Below are 19,882 nucleotides of genomic sequence, written 5' to 3' on the forward strand. Positions count from 1 at the left end.
AACAACCTCGCCACTCACGCTCAAATTCAAAACTCGAAGACCTCGAGTTAATTATTACAACTCACTCGTACAAAGTAAATTGTAAAGCTCTAATGAGCATAACAAACCTCACAACTGAAAATCAGAGTATTACAAAGCAGCTACTCTACACGGTTCGATCACCTTCCTGAATTCTCCAGTCCTGTAGGATTATCCGCTACACCGTTTGAATAGTGTACCGGGATTGCAACAACACAAAACCCGGTAAGCTTTTGACAGCCAGTATGAGTAAAAGAAAGAATGGTTGATTTATTATAACACAGTACTTTTAACTCAAGTAACAACCAACAATTTCAACATCCACAAAGAAAACCACAATCTCGATAATCGATCACCAAAATCATTAACTCCAAATCATTTGAAATCACACACAAAGAAATCAAATGAATCACTCATCTCTACTCTTAACAAGATGTCTTTATCCCCACAATACGGAATAATATTTCTCAACTTTCTACAAGTCTCATCCATCACTGCACTTCCCAATTAAACTAATAAGAACATTAATCATGCATAGAAAATTAATTCAGGAAATAACCAACACGCATAAAATCAGAAGTCTTAGTAATCCCTGCATATAATTTAGTTCAGGAGATTACATTAAAATCAAACAATAAAATGAAAACGAGAAATAAACGGGAAATCGAACCATAGAAATGATCAAGGAAATAAATAGAGATAATAAACAATATAACCGAAAAAGAAGAAAAGAGAAAAAGAATAGAAATTTAAACAAAAGAATTAACAAGGAAATTAATTAAAAACATCAGCAACTCACACTAATAAATCCATCCAAAACTCAACACCTTTTACCAAAAGGACTCTTACAAGTCACATCGTGACAAAATCATAGGAAATGTTAACCTAACAAATCATTATGAAAATCCGGTCCAACCTGGACACGTTGGCAGACAGACTAGAGCTCTAACTGATCGAAATCACTAACCGGGCCAAAGGCGTAATTACGATATATTGCCTGAGGATGCAACCTGCAAACCCCGGATCTTTAGGCCAACCTGACCCTTAGATCAAAACATTTAAGCGAGTCGCACTGGACCCAAAATGTTAAAACAAATCAAACGGAGAAATCACAACCTGTGACTCTCAAATCCTCAGACCACCGGTCGTCAGATTAAAACATTTAAAATGGTCATACCGGACCTGAAAATGTTTCCCAACCCAAAAGGAGAAATCACAACCTGCAACTCCCCAAATCCTCAAACACTTTTCAAAACAATAGAAATACCATTTCCCACGACATATTGTTTCCCGAAAAGTCATACCCAAAAACAATATATGAACTCACTCACAAATATTGTTTGCATCACAACAATTCTACCAATACATATATGTTTCCGACATATGTAAATATTCAATTCAATAATCCACATACCACAATGCCACACCATCCATATATATATTCTACATAAATATATATATACGTAATTATCCGCTCAGGTATAATCACTAATACCAACTATAGTCCACACAATAAAATCGTGAAATTCATTTTTATAGTTTAAATACATTTTACTTACCTATGGACCGTAGTTGATCAAGCCCATATGATTTAAAACAAATATTTATTTCATAAATATTTTCACACAATTACGACAAAATAAAGTAATTAAATTTATTCGGTTCGTAATATGAACCACGTGAGGTTTACTCACCTCTGATCCAGCTGCGTCTTCTTAACAGCTCAATTAACAATCTCACGAATCGTCCGCCAAATAAATCCATCGATCACCTAATCCAATAATGATCTTAACTTAGCCAACAACTCAAAAGCACACATATACGGGAATCTGACGGTCGGATTCTAACTTATATAAAAATCCGACGGATGGATTCTCACAAATCGCCTCCCGAATCACCATTTCTCAATTATACGAAGATCCAACGGTCGGATCTTCGTCCGTGACCACACAAAGTCATCGGGACAGTCATACGATCAACATATCAAATCTACAATTCCATCAGACGGTCTGATCTTCACAGATCACAAATCGAACGATCGAAATCGATCGAAACTTAAAAATTCATAACTTAATCATACGATATCCAAAAATTACGTGTAATATACCAAAATGATCGTATTGAAATATAGAATCTGAAAATGTACAGAAACCATATTTTTGATCCCCGGAGGTGGCCGGAAAGGGCCGCCGGAGTTAGTGGCAGAGCCGCCGCCGACCACCACCAATGGTGTCGGGGCCGGGCTGCTCTTCTTCCTCTCATCATGCTTAACAACTTTCATAACTACCATGTAAGCTGAAAATGACCGGAAGTGGTTGAAATTACCTAAAACAGTCGAGGTGGCCGGAATTTTTCCAGAAACCGGCGAGAATTTGCAGAAACCGGCGAAGCTACGATCAACGTAAAAATGTCCTCCTTTCGCTGCGATTCCTTCAGGAGACTTGTTCAGAACTTAAAGACGAACTCACTGGTTCAAGAATCACTCAAAACGAAGCTCTACAGCTCGAGATATCTTGATCGAAAGCGTCGGTGGCCGGAAAATTTCCAGAATCCGGCGAGCTTGAATTCCGACGTAAAAACTTCAATTTCTCGCTTCGATCCCTTCATGAAAGTTGTTCAAAACTTCAATCTGAGTTCACCAGCTCAAGAATCACAAGAAATGATGGTCTGTAGCTCGAGATATCCGGATCGATAGCTCCGGTTTCGTTCTTGGTTGGGTTTGACTTGCAGCCACTGCTACGGGCCACGCCACCGTGTGAGGCTGCTTCTGGGAGCTTCAGGAAGTTGAGGCGAGCTTGTGGATGGATTTTGGTGAGGATTGGTGACCGGTAGCTTGAGATATCAAGCTTGGTTCCAAAACGAGCTCAAACCGGGCGGAGCTTCCCGCCGCCGCTGGTGGCCGTGTCACGGTGCAAGGCTGCCTCTGGCAGCTGCGCAAGGCTGAGACGAAGCAAAAGGAAGTGGTTCGACGCCGTTTGGTGGCCGGTGGAGGTAGAGAGAGACCGAAGAGCCTTTGCTCTGTTTTTCGGTTTCGGTCGAGCGAGAGAGAGAGAGAGAGAGAGAGAGAGAATTGTCTGCTTCTTTCAATTATGCAGACATGTATGATGATTAGAACAACCGGCCTTGAATCAAGGTACACCTTACCTTTTAACAAAGGTGTTTGCCACCAAATTGTTTTGAATAAAAAAAACAGGTTATTACACACACAATGAACACCACGACCTCACCTCACTCTTAGCTCTCTCTTCCTCACCGTAACAGCCACCCCATCCATCTCTTATTTTTCTTGCAATCACCGCCAGCACTCAACTCAATCCATTTCTATTTTACTCACCCACCGAACCACACCACCATATTTATCCCACCACATGCCAGCAAGTTGCAGACCTACAACCACACGTACACCCTCTATTTCTTCAAGATCTCTTTTTTTTACCTGCATATATATCAGACCCAAATCCACCCCTCTTCGGCGGAGAACCAATTACATGTCCATAAGAGCATTCTGGACAGTGAGATTCAAATAGATTCCCAAGTACAGAGCGTTCAAAATTGAAACTTTCATAAGAGCATTCTGGAATCAAACTTTGAGGGTTTCTTCCAAAATCAAAACTAAAGAGTCTAATAAATAAGAACAGAGTGGCATCGTATGGAGAATGTACCAACGCGTTTAGTCATGAAACGCCTAGAGAAATTGATGAATTGAAGAGCACTACTGCCGTCATCTTCCTCCATCAAATTCTCGATCTCCATGTGGTCGGCGTTTGGATCATTCACATTTGACTCGTTGTTTGGATCAGAGAGTGGATTTTTCGACCTCGTCGGCGGAACTGACATCAGAGCCGTCCTCGTCGCCATGTTCGTCACCGATGAAGGCTGTGAGGAGAGAGAGAATCGTCGCGGATGAAGGCCGTGAGAAGAGAGCTCTGAATATGACTGCAGACGGGCAATTTATAATTAAATTGAGGGAAAAATTCACCAACGGTGTCTGGACACTTAGGGGACTTTCAGAATGATACCTGAACTTACAAAGTTATCAATATGATACCTGGACTCATTTTTTCGTATCAACATCGTACCTATGACCAATTTTTGTAACGGCTCCGTGACGGAAATTGGCCGTAGGTATCACATTGATACGAAAAAATGGGTCCAGGTATCACATTGATAACTTTGTAAGTTCAGGTATCATTCTGAAAGTCCCTAAGTGTCCAGACACCGTTGGTGAATTTTTCCCAATTTTGCACGTGCGATGCACGTGAGTCACTTAATGAAGACAAAATGACTGATTTACCCTCAAATTCTTTCTTTCTTTTCTTTTCTTTTTTTCTTTATTCTTCTTTCTTTCTTTCTTTCTTCTTCTTCTTTTCTGGTTTCTTCTTCCCCTGATTTGAATCATCAAGATTCAAATCATCTTGCTCGTCCGATTCCCACCACCCACTACTAGAATTTTTCTCATATACATCGGCCAGAAACCGATGTAAAAAAAAATTTGTGCACATGTGTTAGTGGGTGATGTAAAAGATCGGAAAAAAATAGACATCGGTTAAAAACCGATGTCCCATATAATAATAAACATCGGATTATGTTCCAAAATCGATGTTAAACTGCTATTATGATCACAAATTGGTGTTTTTAGATATTGTTAAACCTTCATATTTATGCATTTAATGCTTAACGAAATATAGGTCCAACAGCAGTAGTATTCATTTTAACATCGTTACTCATTCTAGAAACGATGTGTTACATTCTCTTACACATCGGTGTTTTTGAAGTTTGCCTGCTGTTTATAAGTTTTACGGGTACTTGCCATATATCACACTATTTAAGATTGAATCTACATTCTTTTGTATTACGTGACCGATGTTCATTAATCTATTAAACATCGTTTCCTTTTATGAAGCGATGTCCATTTTTCTATTAAACATCAGTTTTTGAGGTTGGCACCGATGTTCATACTTATACTAGACATCGTTTTTCATTTAATAAATCGATGTCCATTGGATTGTTTTACATCGTTTCTTACTTATTAAGTCGATGTCCATTGAGTTGTTTTACATCGTTTCTTACTTAATAACTCGATGTCCATTGGATTGTGTTACATCGTTTCTTACGTAATAATTCAATGTGCACTGAATAAAGAGACATCGATTTTTGTTTCCAATCTGATGTATCATCTCTTTAATGACATCGTTTTTGTAGTTTAATACTGATTTGAAATACGCGTATATACATCATGTCCTTTATAAATTGAAAATTGGTAAGATACCAATATGAACTCAATTCAATTACAAACCAACAATCACAATTGGAACACCATCCAAAGGTTTTGCAAAATTATAAGCATCAAAATACCTAAAACTACTAATAAGCTTCTTGTTGAACTTAAAGAGTTATACATACACAAAGCTAGTGACCAAAACTTCTGAACCATATGTGTGGTAATAACTACCATCCTCCTTGCTTGTAACATTCCTCACCAAAAGACAGGTTGAAAGACCTGCACATATAAAGACACGTTCAAATTTATATTAGGATCCACGCCAGAACACTTCTAGCTGGAGCAGCCCCATTCTAATGCTCCTGCATAATATGTATATATCAATTAGATGGAATTTAATTTTTCTAGCTGGAGGTTTAGCCATTGTTTCATAGTACAAGAAAATGATTACCGACTCACATAAATAATTGTTGTTTAAGAGATTGGGGCACAGTTTAGCTTGGCAGTACATTATACTAGCTGTTTAAGAGATTATGAATTCTAATATTTCTCTATCACAAGTTCTACAAGTTTTACCTTTTCAATAAGATTCATGGAGGACGAAACATTTGCAATATCATAAATCCGCGTAACTTTAGCTGCTTCATCAAGTAGAGAAAAGGCAAGAGTTTCAGCTCCTTAAGTAATATGTCAAATAAGGCAGAGATTCCCCAAGGAGAAAATAGGTGAATAAAGCCAGTGAGTTGCTTGGTTTGAAGCAAGGAACTGCATGCCGGCTCCTCTGAATGTAGCAAATGTAAGCCCCTTATATTCTTGAAACCACCCATTCACCTAAGTACCATATATACCAAACCGTATACAAATAAAGATTAGACTTAAATTGAGAGAATTAATGGAACTGGTATATAGTTTTGTAGAACTGATGTAGATCAAATTCATGTGATTTCCATTGTTAAGGCTAGCTAAAGCTGATTACCTGCTTTTGGTGGTACCACGGTGTCCATGCTTTTGTAATAGGCAGTCCCAGAGCACTTATGCTATATCTCGTGGACAGCACAGGAACTCTTCCATCCGTGTCTCCACTTAATTATCCATAAAACAAAACCATAATCAGTTAAGGTGGTTTAAGATTAATTCATCGTATAATATATATCCCCTCAAAATTACTGATGTTAATTAGGCAGGGAACATAAATGTATAAATAAGTTTAAATGTACCTGTACACCCATATTCTCATTCCTGCTGCAATGAGTTTCTTGTATATAGGAAGAACAGATGGCTTTGAATCAACCCACTCATGAAATATTTTGGTACTGCAACGAAATTAGGTAAACAAAATTGTATTAGCAAATTGCCACTTGTTGAGTGCAGTCTGGATATAACTAGCAATCTTGGCAAACGTGGTCAAATTAAGTATTGTTGCTAGCTATGTCCAAAATAGTGCGAGGGAGATGGGATTAATTACCTGCAGATGCTCCAGTTCTTGAGCTGGGGACCATTACTAACATGGAGGGCCTTTTGCACATCTGCTCTGTTATAGAATTTTCTTGAATAATCATCCAGACACGGATCATAGCCACCCATAATCCTTGCCATCTGATAAAAGAAAAAGACATTCAAGTCTATGACTAATTTTAATTCAAAATATAGACATCAGTCAACAGTAAAAAGCGATGTTAGTTATATTCATAGAAATCGGTTTTTGAGGAATCGATGTTAATGACATTGTTTTACATCGCGTGTATTTCTCACCGATGTAATTGTCGTGATGTCTATGAGCATAATTCTAGTAGTGACCGATCGCCGATCAAACACCGCCGCTACGTCTGAATCCACCTTCATGCACCACAGATGTTTCTGGTTCCCCCAACTTCAAATCCTATAGCAAATTGAAATTGTGCATTGAGGCTTCACCGCTCACTCCGAGTTCATCCCCGCCGCCGCCGCCAATGACTTGACCACCACCACTCTCGTTCTCTCCTCCGACCCCCTTTTATACACCATTGATCAGAAACTCAGACCCCGCCAGCCCTCCACTCTCAAATCACAGCTCCAATCCCACCCCTCCATCCTCTCATTCGTTCCCGACATGCAACACCACCTCCACACCATCCTCACCTGCAACTTCATCGGTTTAGCCGACAACTTCGACCTCTAGCCCAACTTCGATCAGAGGCAATTTTAGGCAGACAAAGATTAACAACTTCGGCCTCCACACCATCCTCACCTGCAGAAAATTCGAGCTGTTCTTATTCACCAGCTTCACCACTCCGCTGCTACCCACCATTGTGCCTCGCCGATTAGTAGACAAAGAACTCGGAGCCTCCACCATCGAGAAATTGAGGCTCACGTTCTGCGTGTCCTGCGCGGCGGATATCGGCATCGTCGGAGAAAATGTTGTATGAACATAAATTTAGTTTGGGTTCCACGGTGGCAGCTAGTCGAGCTCGTTGATTGCGGCCTTGGCTTTCTTGATTAGCCAATCGACGACCTTGCTAGGTTGGTCGTATCCAAGCCGGTCCTGCATGTCGTAGAATTGAATGGCGGTGTGGGCGACGAGCCTGATGCTGCGGTCCCTGGGGCCTTTGGTGGTGCAAACCTTGCTTTGGCGGTCCTTTCGGCCGGTGGTCCTTAGAATGTGGCCTTTTGCCTCCACGATTTCGCTAGCGGTGGAGGAAGAAGCAGTCCTTATCCCCAAACCCAATCGAGAAGCAGCGGAGGACGTTGTTGTTGTGCGGTGGTGGAGGTTGTTGTGATCAAGTCATTGGCGACGGCGGCGAGGATGAACTCGGAGTGAGCGGTGAAGCCTCAATGCACAATTTCAATTTTCTATAGGATTTGAAGTTGGGGGAACCAGAAACATCTGTGGTGCATGAAGGTGGATTCAGACGCAGCGGCGGTGGTTGATCGGCGATCGGTGGTGGGAATCGGACGAGCAAGATGATTTGAATCTTGATGATTCAAATCAGGGGAAGAAGAAACCAGAAAAGAAGAAGAAGAAGAAAGAAAGAAGAATAAAGAAAAAAAGAAAAGAAAAGAAAGAAAGAATTTGAGGGTAAATCGGTCCTTTTGTCTTCATTAAGTGACTCACGTGCATCGCACGTGCAAAATTGGGAAAAATTCACCAACGGTGTCTGGACACTTAGGGACTTTCAGAATGATACCTGAACTTACAAAGTTATCAATGTGATACCTGGACTCATTTTTTCGTATCAATGTGATACCTACGGCCAATTTCCGTCACGGAGCCGTTACGGAAATTGGTCATAGGTACGACGTTGATACGAAAAAATGAGTCTAGGTATCACATTGATAACTTTGTAAGTTCAGGTATCATTATGAAAGTCCCCTAAATGTCCAGACACCGTTGGTGAATTTTTCCCTTACATTGAGATTAAAAGTGACATTTTATTATTAAATTTGGTGGTGAATAGGCTCACAAATCTATTAGCGGAGTAAGTAAGTTAATATTAAGTCAAAATGACTCTTTAAACAAAAGCAGTTTTTATATCACTGATGGCAGCACCTTTCTCAACCGATTGGCTATCAATATGACATTACATAAGTTTTCGGTGGCTTGAAAAAAAAGTATTGGATGACCTAGAAAATAATAAAGTTATTAAAAGTATACAGTGTGTCATTGGTCCAACAAAAAATCGCAAAAAATTCTGAATTTTTTTCTCATGTTATGTTTGATGCAGTGGCCTTTCCATAAAGAAAATTAAAAATGTGATGACGACATCTTCAGATATTGATACTTCTTATTTTCGGTGGCATGGAAATAAGTATTAGGGGACCTAGAAAATAATGAAGTTATTAGAAGTATATGTTTAAGTAAAATAGATTCGAGAGAGAATTGTAGAGAGAGATGTATATTATTATTGAGAATAGGAGCCCTATATATAGGGATTACAAAGTGCTAGTTCTAATGTTGCAAGGAATACCAATCCGTGTAGGATTGGGAAATCTAGAACCTTCTCTTCTATTGCTACTCCTAGTTTGATAAGGCACACTAAATCGATATTCCTTCAACACTCCCCCTTGTGCCGCTTCAAACTTGGTGGTGACGCTTCATCCGTTGCCTCGTTAAAAACCTTGCCAGGTAACAAAAACCCTGTGGGATAAAAATAACCCTGGTCGAAGGACAAAAAGAGCACAACACGTCCTTCACTCTTCGAGATCGAACATGTAGACATCATAACTCCCCCTGATGTCGATATCTCCCCCTGATTGCTACAATCGTGGGAGTTCGGATAACTTTCTCAATCCGATGCTCTTCACATGTTTCTCGAAGGTGGATTTAGGTAACGACTTAGTGAATAAGTCCGCTATATTATCCTCTGATCGGATTTGATTCACTTCAATCTTTAGAAGTGATTGTTGTTGCTGATTATAAAAGAACTTAGGCGATATATGCTTGGTGTTTGTCGCCTTTGATGAAACCTAACTTCATTTGTTCAATACAAGCTGTATTATCCTCATAAATGCATGTAGGTTCATCTGTGGTAGACTTCAAACCACAACTTCCTTGAATATGTTGAATCACAGACCTTAGCCATATACATTCACGAACGGCTTCATGTAGAGCAATAATCTCTGCATGATTCGAGGAAGTAGCAACAAGGGTCTGTTTCGTAGACCTCCAAGATATCGCAGTGCTTCCCATGGTAAAGACATAACCAGTTTGGGAGCGACCTTTGTGAGGGTCAGAGAGGTACCCTGCATCAGCAAAACCCATCAAGACATCATTGTCGTTTTGATGGAGGGAGATAGGAGGACGCCGGCCACCATGATTGGCGGCGGCGCCGGCGGCGGCAACATGGACGGGGGCGTTTTTGCCTTTTGGGGTCCGATCCCAACTTTCCGTCATTCCTTTTCTCTCTGTAGGGATAGAATAGGCCCATATCAATCGTACCTCCTAGGTATCGAAAGATTGTCTTTACACCAATCCAATGGCGGCGTGTTGGCGCAGAGCTATGTTGAGCTAACAAGTTCACTGCAAAAGAGATGTCTGGTCTTGTGCATTGAGCTAAGTACAATAATGCGCCTATTGCACTTAAATAGGGCACTTCGGCCTCTAATGGTTCTTCGTCCTCATCCTTTGGACGAAACGGATCTTTTCCGGGCTCAAGACTACGACCAATCATGGGAGTACTCACAGGCTTTGCTTTATCTTCATTAAAGCGCCTTAGGATTTTCTGAGTATATGCAGACTGATGGATCAAAATCCCATCACTACGGTGCTCGAGTTCTAAACCGAGACAAAACCGTGTTTTCCCAAGATCTTTCATCTCAAATTCGGATTTCAAGTATTTAGCAGTTTCCTTCAACTCATCTAGAGTTCCAATTAGGTTCATGTCATCGACATAAACTGCTACGATTGCAAATCCGGAACTTGTTCTCTTAATGAACACGCGTGGGCATATTTCGTTGTTAATATATCCCTTCCCAATCAAGTAGTCACTTAGACGGTTATACCACATCCGTCCGGATTGTTTTAATCCATATAGTGAGCGTTTTAACCTTATTGAAAACGCGCTCCGTGGTTTAGAGCCACTTGATTTGGGTAATTGAAGTCCATCTGGAACCTTCATATATATCTCTGAATCTAGATCCCCATAGAGATATGCTGTAACCACATCCATAAGCTGCATGTCAAGTTTTTCGGAAACTACCAAACTGACAAGGTAGCGGAACGTTATAACGTCCATTACGGGAGAATATGTCTCCTCGTAGTCGATTCCAGGGCGTTGTGAGAAACCTTGCGCCACAAGGCGGGCTTTATATCTTACCACCTCATTTTTCTCATTACGCTTTCTAACAAAGACCCATTTATGGCCAACAGGCTTTACACTTGGGGGTGTCTGCGTTACAGGCCCAAATACCTGTCTCTTTGTTAGTGAATCCAATTCAACCTGGATCGCATCTTTCCATTTAGGCCAATCTGCTCTTCGTTGACATTCTTCAACAGAGCGAGGTTCGATATCATCATATTCTATAATTCCTTTTGCAATATGATATGCAAATGCATCATCAATCGCCATAGAATTTCTATCCATCATCTCATGTACACTAGTGTAATTTATGGAGATCTCTCTATTCTCTGGAGTTGGTTCTGACATTGGAGCGTCCCCCAATGATGTTGATAAGAGCATATTTATGCGATGTTAATAGCGTTAATCTCCATACTTTCTTTGTTAGTTTAGTGTATTTTCTAGTTATTTACTTTGTTTATTTGTTTTATAGGTATCTTGGAGTAAAGAAGAAGAAAAGAAGTAAAAGAGGGATTGAAAAGCAAAATCGGGAAATCTGCCTGTGCAGATCAGTTAATTTCGACAGAGCACTGAGACCAGCTCAGAACGATCCAGAGGATGATCTTTATATTGATGGATAGCCTCAGATGTCTAGTTTCCGAATCTTTTTACGGCTCATCAATATCATTTTTCTAGAGGAAGTTATGGCCGATTTAGTACAAGAGGTCAGGCTGAGCGTGAATCTGAGGTTGGACGAGAATTTATGTTTCGAGGCCCAAATCACACCAAGAAGCCCGAGGACGAGTTTGTGCTTCATATTCTGACTTATGATGGACAAATGGCACGATGTGAATGGTTAGAATAAGTCATCAAGTTCAAGAGCCAATAGGAAAACTCCACCTAAGTACGTGAACCCAAATTCTTTTAGGTTTTGGGTTTCCTAACCTCTAAGCATATAAAAGGAGATCAATCTGCAGCAGCTCTCTCTTCTTCTTCCTCCCTTTTTCATTATTTTGTGTTTTTGATTCCAATTATGTGTAACTAAATTTCCAGTAGTTAGGGGGCAGTTGAAGCCCCTAGACATGATCCATAACATGCTTTGACATTCAATTTGTTTTCCAATTAATAAAGTTGAGGTTTTGTTTACCGATTTCTCATTGATGAATTCTATGTTTGTGTGCTTTGGAGGCCTACTTAGTATGCATGCTAGGGTTCTAATACTTTGATTGTTTGATGCCTGGATCAATAGTTGGATTCCTCAAATTGTCTAGAGAAGTAATTGGTAGTTTTCACTAGCAAGTAAACAAAACCCTAGGTTTAGCAAGGCTCTAAGTTATTTGCGATGCCTAGTGATTGCTCAAACTCTTTTCAAACTTAATGATCTCTGCATGTTTAATCTAATAAACGTACCTTTAGGTTGCATTGCTTGGGAATAGTCTAGGTGTAGAGCACTTCCTGCCTAGCGTACAAAGTAAGAAAGGGTAATAGGTTGTGTTCAAGCGTACCGAGCCAATCTGAGCGTCTTCAACTAAGTTAATTGGAAGTAAATTGGACAAAGTATGTTGTGTGTGATTGTTGGAGGTGGATACTTCCTTCCTAGCTAGTTTCATCATCTTGATATCAACCAATCTCAAATCTGTCTCAGTTTCGTTTCTCCTTCTGTCCTCTGTTTTCACGTATTTTACTTTCATAGTAAACGAAATCCAAAAATTCCCAAATTTTGTGTGCTGGACGCCTTGTGTGTCTAGTACGTCTCTGTAAATTTTCATATTTTTCTGGGTTGTTTTGGTTAGGTTTTTAGTTTGTTTTTCGACTGCTGTTCTGCAGGAGCTGCAGTCACGTTTTTGTGACTTTTGTTGAAGCACTTAGTTTAACTTAATCCTCTGCGGGAGACCCTTATTTCTCTATACTACGATTGACATATTTGCAGGAGAATAAGGAAAATCAATAGCTTATAAATTTAGCCATCAATGTCTCTTAGACATAACCATAATCCGGAATATTCTCATGAGATGGATTATTCACATCGATGATTAATGGATTATTTTGTGCCAAACTCGCTTTCTTTCTTGGGCGAGAATCCATCGAACCTATGGGCCTCCCGCGCTTCCTGGCAGGAGCCGTGGGCCTAGCCATAACGTCACCATCATTGAGAGATGGGACGTTGGCGCCATGCTCATGCATTCTTGAGTTGGCGTCATGTCCTCTACTTTTAGGGACATCAATCCTTGCAGGCACGTTTGCAGCAGGTATGTGTGATCTCGTCACTTTAGCGATATCAGAAAACGCATCAGGCATCGATTCTGCTACGTTCTGAAGATCGAGAATTCTCCGCACTTCAATTTCGGACTGTGCGGTTTGGGGATCAAGATGAGACAGAGTGGGGACAGACCACGACAATTCCTGTCGTTCCTGTTGAACATTGATGTTCTTATCTCCCCCTAACGACGGGAAGACTGTCTCATCGAAGTGACAATCCGCAAATCTAGCGGTAAAGAGATCGCCTGTCAAGGGTTCTATGTAGCGGATAATCGTTGGAGAATCATATCCAACATAAATGCCTAATCGTCTTTGAGGACCCATTTTGGTGCGCTGTGGTGGCGCAATTGGCACATAAACTGCACACCCAAATATGCGTAAGTGTGAGACATTAGGCTCATACCCAGTCACCATCTGGGACGCAGAAAAGGGTTGAGTGGCAGTGGGCCTCAGACGAAGAAGCACAGCTGCATGCAATATTGCATAGCCCCAAGCAGAAATAGGGAGATTGGTGCGCATTACCAATGCCCTAGCGACCATTTGTAGTCGTTTAATGGCGGCTTCTGCGAGACCATTTGGGGTGTGAACATGAGGAACTGGATGTTCAACTTCTATCCCAATGGACATGCAATAATCATCAAAAGTCTTTGATGTAAACTCTCCAGCATTGTCTAATCTTATAGACTTAATAGGATGATCAGGGTGGTGAGCCCTTAACTTAATTATTTGTTCTAGGAGTTTAGCAAATGCAGCGTTCCTTGTGGACAATAGCATGACATGTGACCAGCGTGTCGATGCATCAACCAATACCATAAAATATCGAAATGGTCCGCATGATGGTTGAATATGTCCACAAATATCACCTTGGATTCTTTGCAAGAATGGTATATTTTCTTTGGTGTCCTTTGCATAGGATTGTCTCGATCCTAAATTTGCTAAAGAGCAGGCTTTGCAGAACGAATGATGGGCTTTAGAAACAACCAATGAGGATTTTGGTTGAGCCACAAAATCACAAGTGACTTTAGAAGTAAAAGTTGGAGACAAAAGAGCCTTGGTGGCGTCAATGCCACCCAGAGGCCGCAGGGGGAAGGCGGCGCCGGCCAAGGATGGCCGGATTTGGGGGTGAACGGTGCCGTGAGGCGCAGGGGCTCCTTCGGTGTCCAAAAACCGAGTTTTACTTCTTTTCGTTCTGAAAAAGGGATGTCCGTGTGAAGTCTTTAATATACGGATCATCATGTCACGACCTGGGTGTCCCAAACGGTCGTGCCAAAGCCTATATGTGTCGGAATCCCATAAATCATCTCTCATGACATGGTTGGATTCAATGACTCGAATAGTGGTTGCATACAACCCACTAGAGCGACACATAAGTTTCTCTAATACTCGGTTTAGAGGTGATGCAAAGGAACTCTTGTCCATTCTCACAATGTGTTTCCACATGAAAACCATTGGCTCTTATATCTTTTAAGTGATAAAGTTCGAAAAAATATGTCCATGACATGAAAAATAAATCGATACTTTATTAATAATAGCCAATGGTTACATCAAAGTTTCTTGACCAAAATCTAATCCAGCATAAAAATCAAACCGTAGACAAATCGTAGTCACTCAATCCGTACGGTAATTTCAATTTTGTTGTGACCAGGTAAGGTAAGGCGAGATTTTGGTGGAGCGTTGCTCACTTTTAAAACCGTTCTCTCAGATCAAACCTTGCCTAGACATCACAATTACTCTTGAGTACGCCTAGAGGGAAAGAGTTAATACAATAAGTCATTTTATTGATTTAAGGCATAATTGCCATTACATGATTCTTGGAAATAATAAAGACTATAAAAATCTGCGGCATTTTGTCTTCATCGCCAGATTTAAAGTCTTTGTGAACTCGATGTCTTGATCACCCTGATGCGACTACCTTCGTAGGTACATTGCAAATTCAGGTCCATTGATCAGACGTTCCATATCAGAAATAGACACCGTAAAGAGGATTCTCCCTTGATTGAGGCGCATTGGCGCAATATGCATAGTCCCTAGGACTGGTGGCGTTGGAAAGTGGTGCCTATGGCCAACGTTGGCTCTATGGTTTCCAACCCTATGTCCCTCAAAATCACGCCTCCTACGGTCGTGGGATTGTCGCCTTGAGCGATTACCTTCTTGAGCATTTCGATCGTATGGATCATGACGTCTATGGCGACTTTCTCTAGCCATAGGACGATGCTCTTGATAGCTATCTTGAAGCCTATCAAATCTTCTTTTCACAAGTTCATTGCCATGTCTTTCAGTAGTGGCCATAGCTTCAATAAGCTGTTGAAAACTTGTGATCCGTCTTGCATTTACATGAGTCCGGAATAAGTCAGAGGACCTCATAGCACATACGGGGAAGGTATTGAGGGTTTTCTCAATCAACTGGTCTTCTGTGATTTTTTTTCCACAAAGACGCATCATTGCTCTGATGCTGAGAGCTTCCGAATAAAATTGCATGACAGTGTCAAATTCAGAGAAGCGAAGATCTTTCCATTCTGCTTCTGTATTCGGAAGTATGGAGTCACGAACATTGCCATATCGTTCGCGAAGCGCATGCCAAAGCTTTATGGCGCTATCCTCATTTATGAACTCAAACTGTAGGTCACTATCCATGTGACGTTTCATGAAGGCAAGTGCCTTGGAATTATCTTTCTCAGTTTGAGGGTCTGGAGCTGTTTCTATATGACAAAGCTCTTGGATTGTATGCAATAAATCACGGGCAATAAGGTGGATCTCGACATCAGTGACCCAAATTAAGTACCTTTTGCCTGTATAATCCAATGGAACAAAATCGAGTTTGTTCATGTTTGACATCCTGAAAGATGAAACAAGGACAAGTTAGTTTCGGAGTCAATGCTTCCACGAAAACTAATAAGATTTCCGAGCTATGCTACCAAGAAATCGATTTCCAAGAATGATTGGATTAGACCGAAACAATGATGTTTGTATGGTCGTAAATCGATGCTTACAGACGCTCTTAGTCTGAAGTCTTTACGAACACTCTTAGTTCGTTAATTGTGTGAATCCCCACGATTCCGCTTTTCAATGATCGAACCCACGTTATAAGAAATGTGGGATGTAGAAGAATTCCCGTCCCTGAAGAAAAAGAAGGAGAAATTAAAATTCGGAAAGCTGGAACTTTAATTTAAAAACTTACTTGTTGAAATTCGGAATAGATTCTCTTCTGAACAGCTTGCACTTCGATTGGTGTACCGTTCTCAAAACAACTCCGATAAGGCTGAAATTCGGAGGTCAGATGGAAAAGACAGAGACGAACAACTTTTATGAAGAAAGTATTTTGATCTGAGGTTCCGAACTAGACGTTTCGGGGATTGCAAGCAGACTGACGTGCACAGGAAAGGAGAAGGATGCAGTTGGTGTGCGTTGGTGCTGCAGGGGCAGCAGACATGCAGCGGTGCTGCAGGGGCAGCAGGGATGCGTGCGCAGGGGCAGTAGGCACGCATGTAGGCAGAAAATTTCAGGCAAGTGCTTGCGGCAGATTTCGGTGAGAAGAACTTTTTAGGGTTTTTGGTTTTCTGTTTTTATGGCTAGAGTCGTGCTGATAACGTGTTTAAGTAAAATAGATTCGAGAGAGAATTGTAGAGAGAGATGTATATTATTATTGAGAATAGGAGCCCTATATATAGGGATTACAAAGTGCTAGTTCTAATGTTACAAGGAATACCAATCCGTGTAGGATTGGGAAATCTAGAACCTTCTCTTCTATTGCTACTCCTAGTTTGATAAGGCACACTAAATCGATATTCCTTCAACAGTATACAGTATGTCTTTGGTCCAAAAAAAATCGCAAAAAATTCTGAATTTTTTCTCATGGCCGGTTTGTTTTGATGTAGCAGCATTTTCATAATAAAAATTTAAAATGCGTTGCGGTGGCTTGGAAAAAAGTATTAGGTGACCTAAAAAATAATATAATAAAGTTATTAAAAGTATACAGTATGTCATTGGTCCAAAATAATCGCAAAAAAAATCTGAATTTTTTTCTCATGTTTTTTGACAATGTTTAGTGTTTTTGTAAAAAAATCTCAAATTTTTAGTTTCCATTATTTCACCCTGGTAAATATATGCTCTATATGGGAATACTGCTGCCTCTATAGAAAATGGTTTTATGCAAGTTCTTCATGCATTCCCCGAACTTGATGATTTATAAAGGTACTAGTTCCAAATACGAGGAATTGCTGCGAACTTAACTAGTTAACTTTGATATAATTCAATGACAAATAGAGATACACATTTCAGTCCAGGTATAAACTTAACAGTATTAGTTTACTATTATTTAAAGTATATAGTCATATTCGTGAAACTTAAAGTTTTTCCATTCCTCTTTCTCATTCTATATTACAGATGCATGCAAAATGTTTCAACACACATATAGAAGGCAAAAGAACCCAAAATCAAGCTGAAGTGAAAAAGGAAAAAAGGAAAAAACTCTGTCATATATGAGATAGACTGCCCCACATGTGTTGCAGGCACAAGAAAGCAGTGTCCTTGTAGCTCCTCTTGCATTATCACCAGGCTCCAAAGCAGTGTGTGGATTCAACCACAGCAAAACCACTTCTTCTGCATTCAAAAACAAAAAACAATAAAATAAAATAATGAATAAGGTTCTCCCTTTCATTCCAGGAGAAATATTTTCTCCCCATGCAGCCTTATATATATGTTGCCGGACCATGAATCATCATATTGTTGATCTAGTAAATCGAGTACTCATATCTGTATCCGACATGATTCTTGATAAATGAGAGTTCGGCAACATAAACATCTTCATTACCTTAGCACATTATCGTCATCGAATGATCAAATTGACATTACCTTTACCTTTTGGGGATATTGAGGATAATTGTCGACGTGGTAGTCATTGTTGTATTTAGTACCTCTTCGTACGCTGCTATCGCCTTTTCGTGGGGTCACAACATTAGGATGAGACGCATTGGTCTTCTTATCATCTCGGGCCTTGTTGAATATGACAGTAAATCCTTCAGCTGATGCTGGGTTATTTACATCCCACTCACCAAATTTAGGTAAGGGTCGACCTTTATCCTGCTGAGAATTTCAAATCAGAACCACCAACATATTAGTCTTTTCGTCGAACTATTTCCAAACATGGCTGTGTGAAACCCGTCTCAGATTTTCCATTTTTTGGATATTAATAAACTCGGGAAAAGAATCAAGAAGAACTTCTAGGAATGATTGGAATTGAAACCGGCCGGAAGGGATGATAAATCATTCCTAATGGTACTCATGTTAGCATGATTTTGGAGGAATTTCATATGCAATAGAGATATGTTTCAGCTCATTTAGGGCAATAAATTCTTGCATCAGAAAACATTTAGGCATGGTTTTCCCTTTGCACACATGCAATGTGTATACAAGGGTGATGAAGGCTCAACATGATAATATATAACGCACGCAACCCCAGGAATAAATGACAACTTGGTACAGATTGATTGCTCATGTATAAGGCAATTACAATGCAAACCTAAACCTCATTATACCCCAAGAAATTTTCAAGAAAGAAAAAAAAAAAAAAAAGGGACTCAAAATCAAGATAGATTAGCAATGGACACTGCAAGATCTAATGGAAGCAGAGATTGAAAATGGCATACAAGAAAAAATGAGAAGAAATGAAAAGAATAAGAATGTGAGAGAATTGCTCACCGAAGCCATGGATGGAGGAGCTCGCAGCCGACCTGGTATTTGGAGGAGAAAGCTTTTACAAGGAAAATATATAAACGGGAATGGGAAGGGATTTGTACGTGTAGAGAGAGGGAGAGAGAGAGAGAGAGAGAAACTAGGAACGATTTGTTATACAGAGCCCTAAGTTTTCAGAAAAGAAACAAAAAAGTAAATAAATAAATAATGGTGTAAAAGTTTGTTTATTTTGTCGTTGTAATTGCATGTACAAGGTGTTTTTTAGTCTAGGACCATAGAATAATTCCTCCTCTGGCTCTATACGATAGACATCCTTTTTTTAGTTTTCTAGAATATCATGCATGTAACGGTACAAAAGGAATGGTAATAAGAAAAATTAGGGCCATATTTTTTATTTCAGTTTTATCTTTCGTGAATAGCGTTTTTTCAGTCCGGAACCATAGAATAATTCCTCCTCTAGCTCTATACGATAGACACGCTTTTTTTAGTTTTCTAGAATATCATATACATGTAACGGTACAAAAGGAATGGTAATAAGCAAAATTAGGGGCTATATTTTTTATTTTAGTTTTATCTTACATGAATCGCGTTTACACTCTTGGTTCTACCAGAAATGGTAGAATGGTCCTCTTAACAACTGTAAAATAAACCCGTAAGAGAGGTTGATAAACTAGAGAGGTTATAAACGCGTCATGCCTACAAGTTTTCAGTTTCCTGGTGATCAGATTTGAAAACATTTGGTCGGAATTCATGAACCCTCCGTTATTTTTTATGCAATACGACTAGAGGAAACCAAGCTCTTGATTCACATAGTTCCAGGTTATCCAACGCAGTGGTAGAAGCATTAGATATCTTACCATGCAAGGCATCAATGCCTGAAGTAGAATAAATGACCAATTTTCAGAGCGAATCCTTCTCATCTGGATAGTTACTGTTCAAA

General features: G+C 40.0%; 2 protein-coding genes and 1 long non-coding RNA gene across 4 annotated transcripts; all 3 read right to left on the reverse strand.

The window, feature by feature from the left end:
* LOC133741858 (uncharacterized) lies at positions 1-3,071 on the reverse strand. The gene is made up of 3 exons (XR_009862186.1): positions 2,344-3,071; positions 1,713-1,789; positions 1-196 (listed from the first exon to the last, which is right to left on the reverse strand). It is a non-coding gene; the product is annotated as an uncharacterized LOC133741858 (long non-coding RNA).
* Positions 3,072-5,494: 2,423 nt separating this feature from the next.
* LOC133744956 (serine carboxypeptidase-like 31) lies at positions 5,495-6,835 on the reverse strand. Its single transcript, XM_062172974.1, has 6 exons — positions 6,705-6,835; positions 6,457-6,552; positions 6,216-6,321; positions 6,013-6,070; positions 5,816-5,916; positions 5,495-5,518 (listed from the first exon to the last, which is right to left on the reverse strand). Exons 1-6 carry the CDS (start codon positions 6,833-6,835, stop codon positions 5,495-5,497), a joined length of 516 nt encoding a protein of 171 aa, XP_062028958.1.
* Positions 6,836-17,584: 10,749 nt separating this feature from the next.
* LOC133706812 (protein NOI4) lies at positions 17,585-19,079 on the reverse strand. 2 transcript variants are annotated; one of them, XM_062132361.1, is made up of 3 exons: positions 18,949-19,079; positions 18,109-18,333; positions 17,585-17,850 (listed from the first exon to the last, which is right to left on the reverse strand). In XM_062132361.1, the coding sequence occupies exons 1-3, from the start codon at positions 18,955-18,957 to the stop codon at positions 17,827-17,829; spliced, it is 258 nt and encodes an 85-aa protein (XP_061988345.1). In that variant the 5' UTR covers positions 18,958-19,079; the 3' UTR covers positions 17,585-17,826. The 2 variants fall into 2 exon arrangements, with proteins under 2 accessions (XP_061988345.1, XP_061988344.1); XM_062132360.1 differs by having other exon boundaries at positions 18,103-18,333.
* Between the last annotated feature and the right edge of the window lie 803 nt (positions 19,080-19,882).

The sequence above is a fragment of the Rosa rugosa genome, chromosome 4, assembly GCF_958449725.1.
Source record: "Rosa rugosa chromosome 4, drRosRugo1.1, whole genome shotgun sequence".
Taxonomy (NCBI): Eukaryota; Viridiplantae; Streptophyta; class Magnoliopsida; order Rosales; family Rosaceae; genus Rosa; species Rosa rugosa.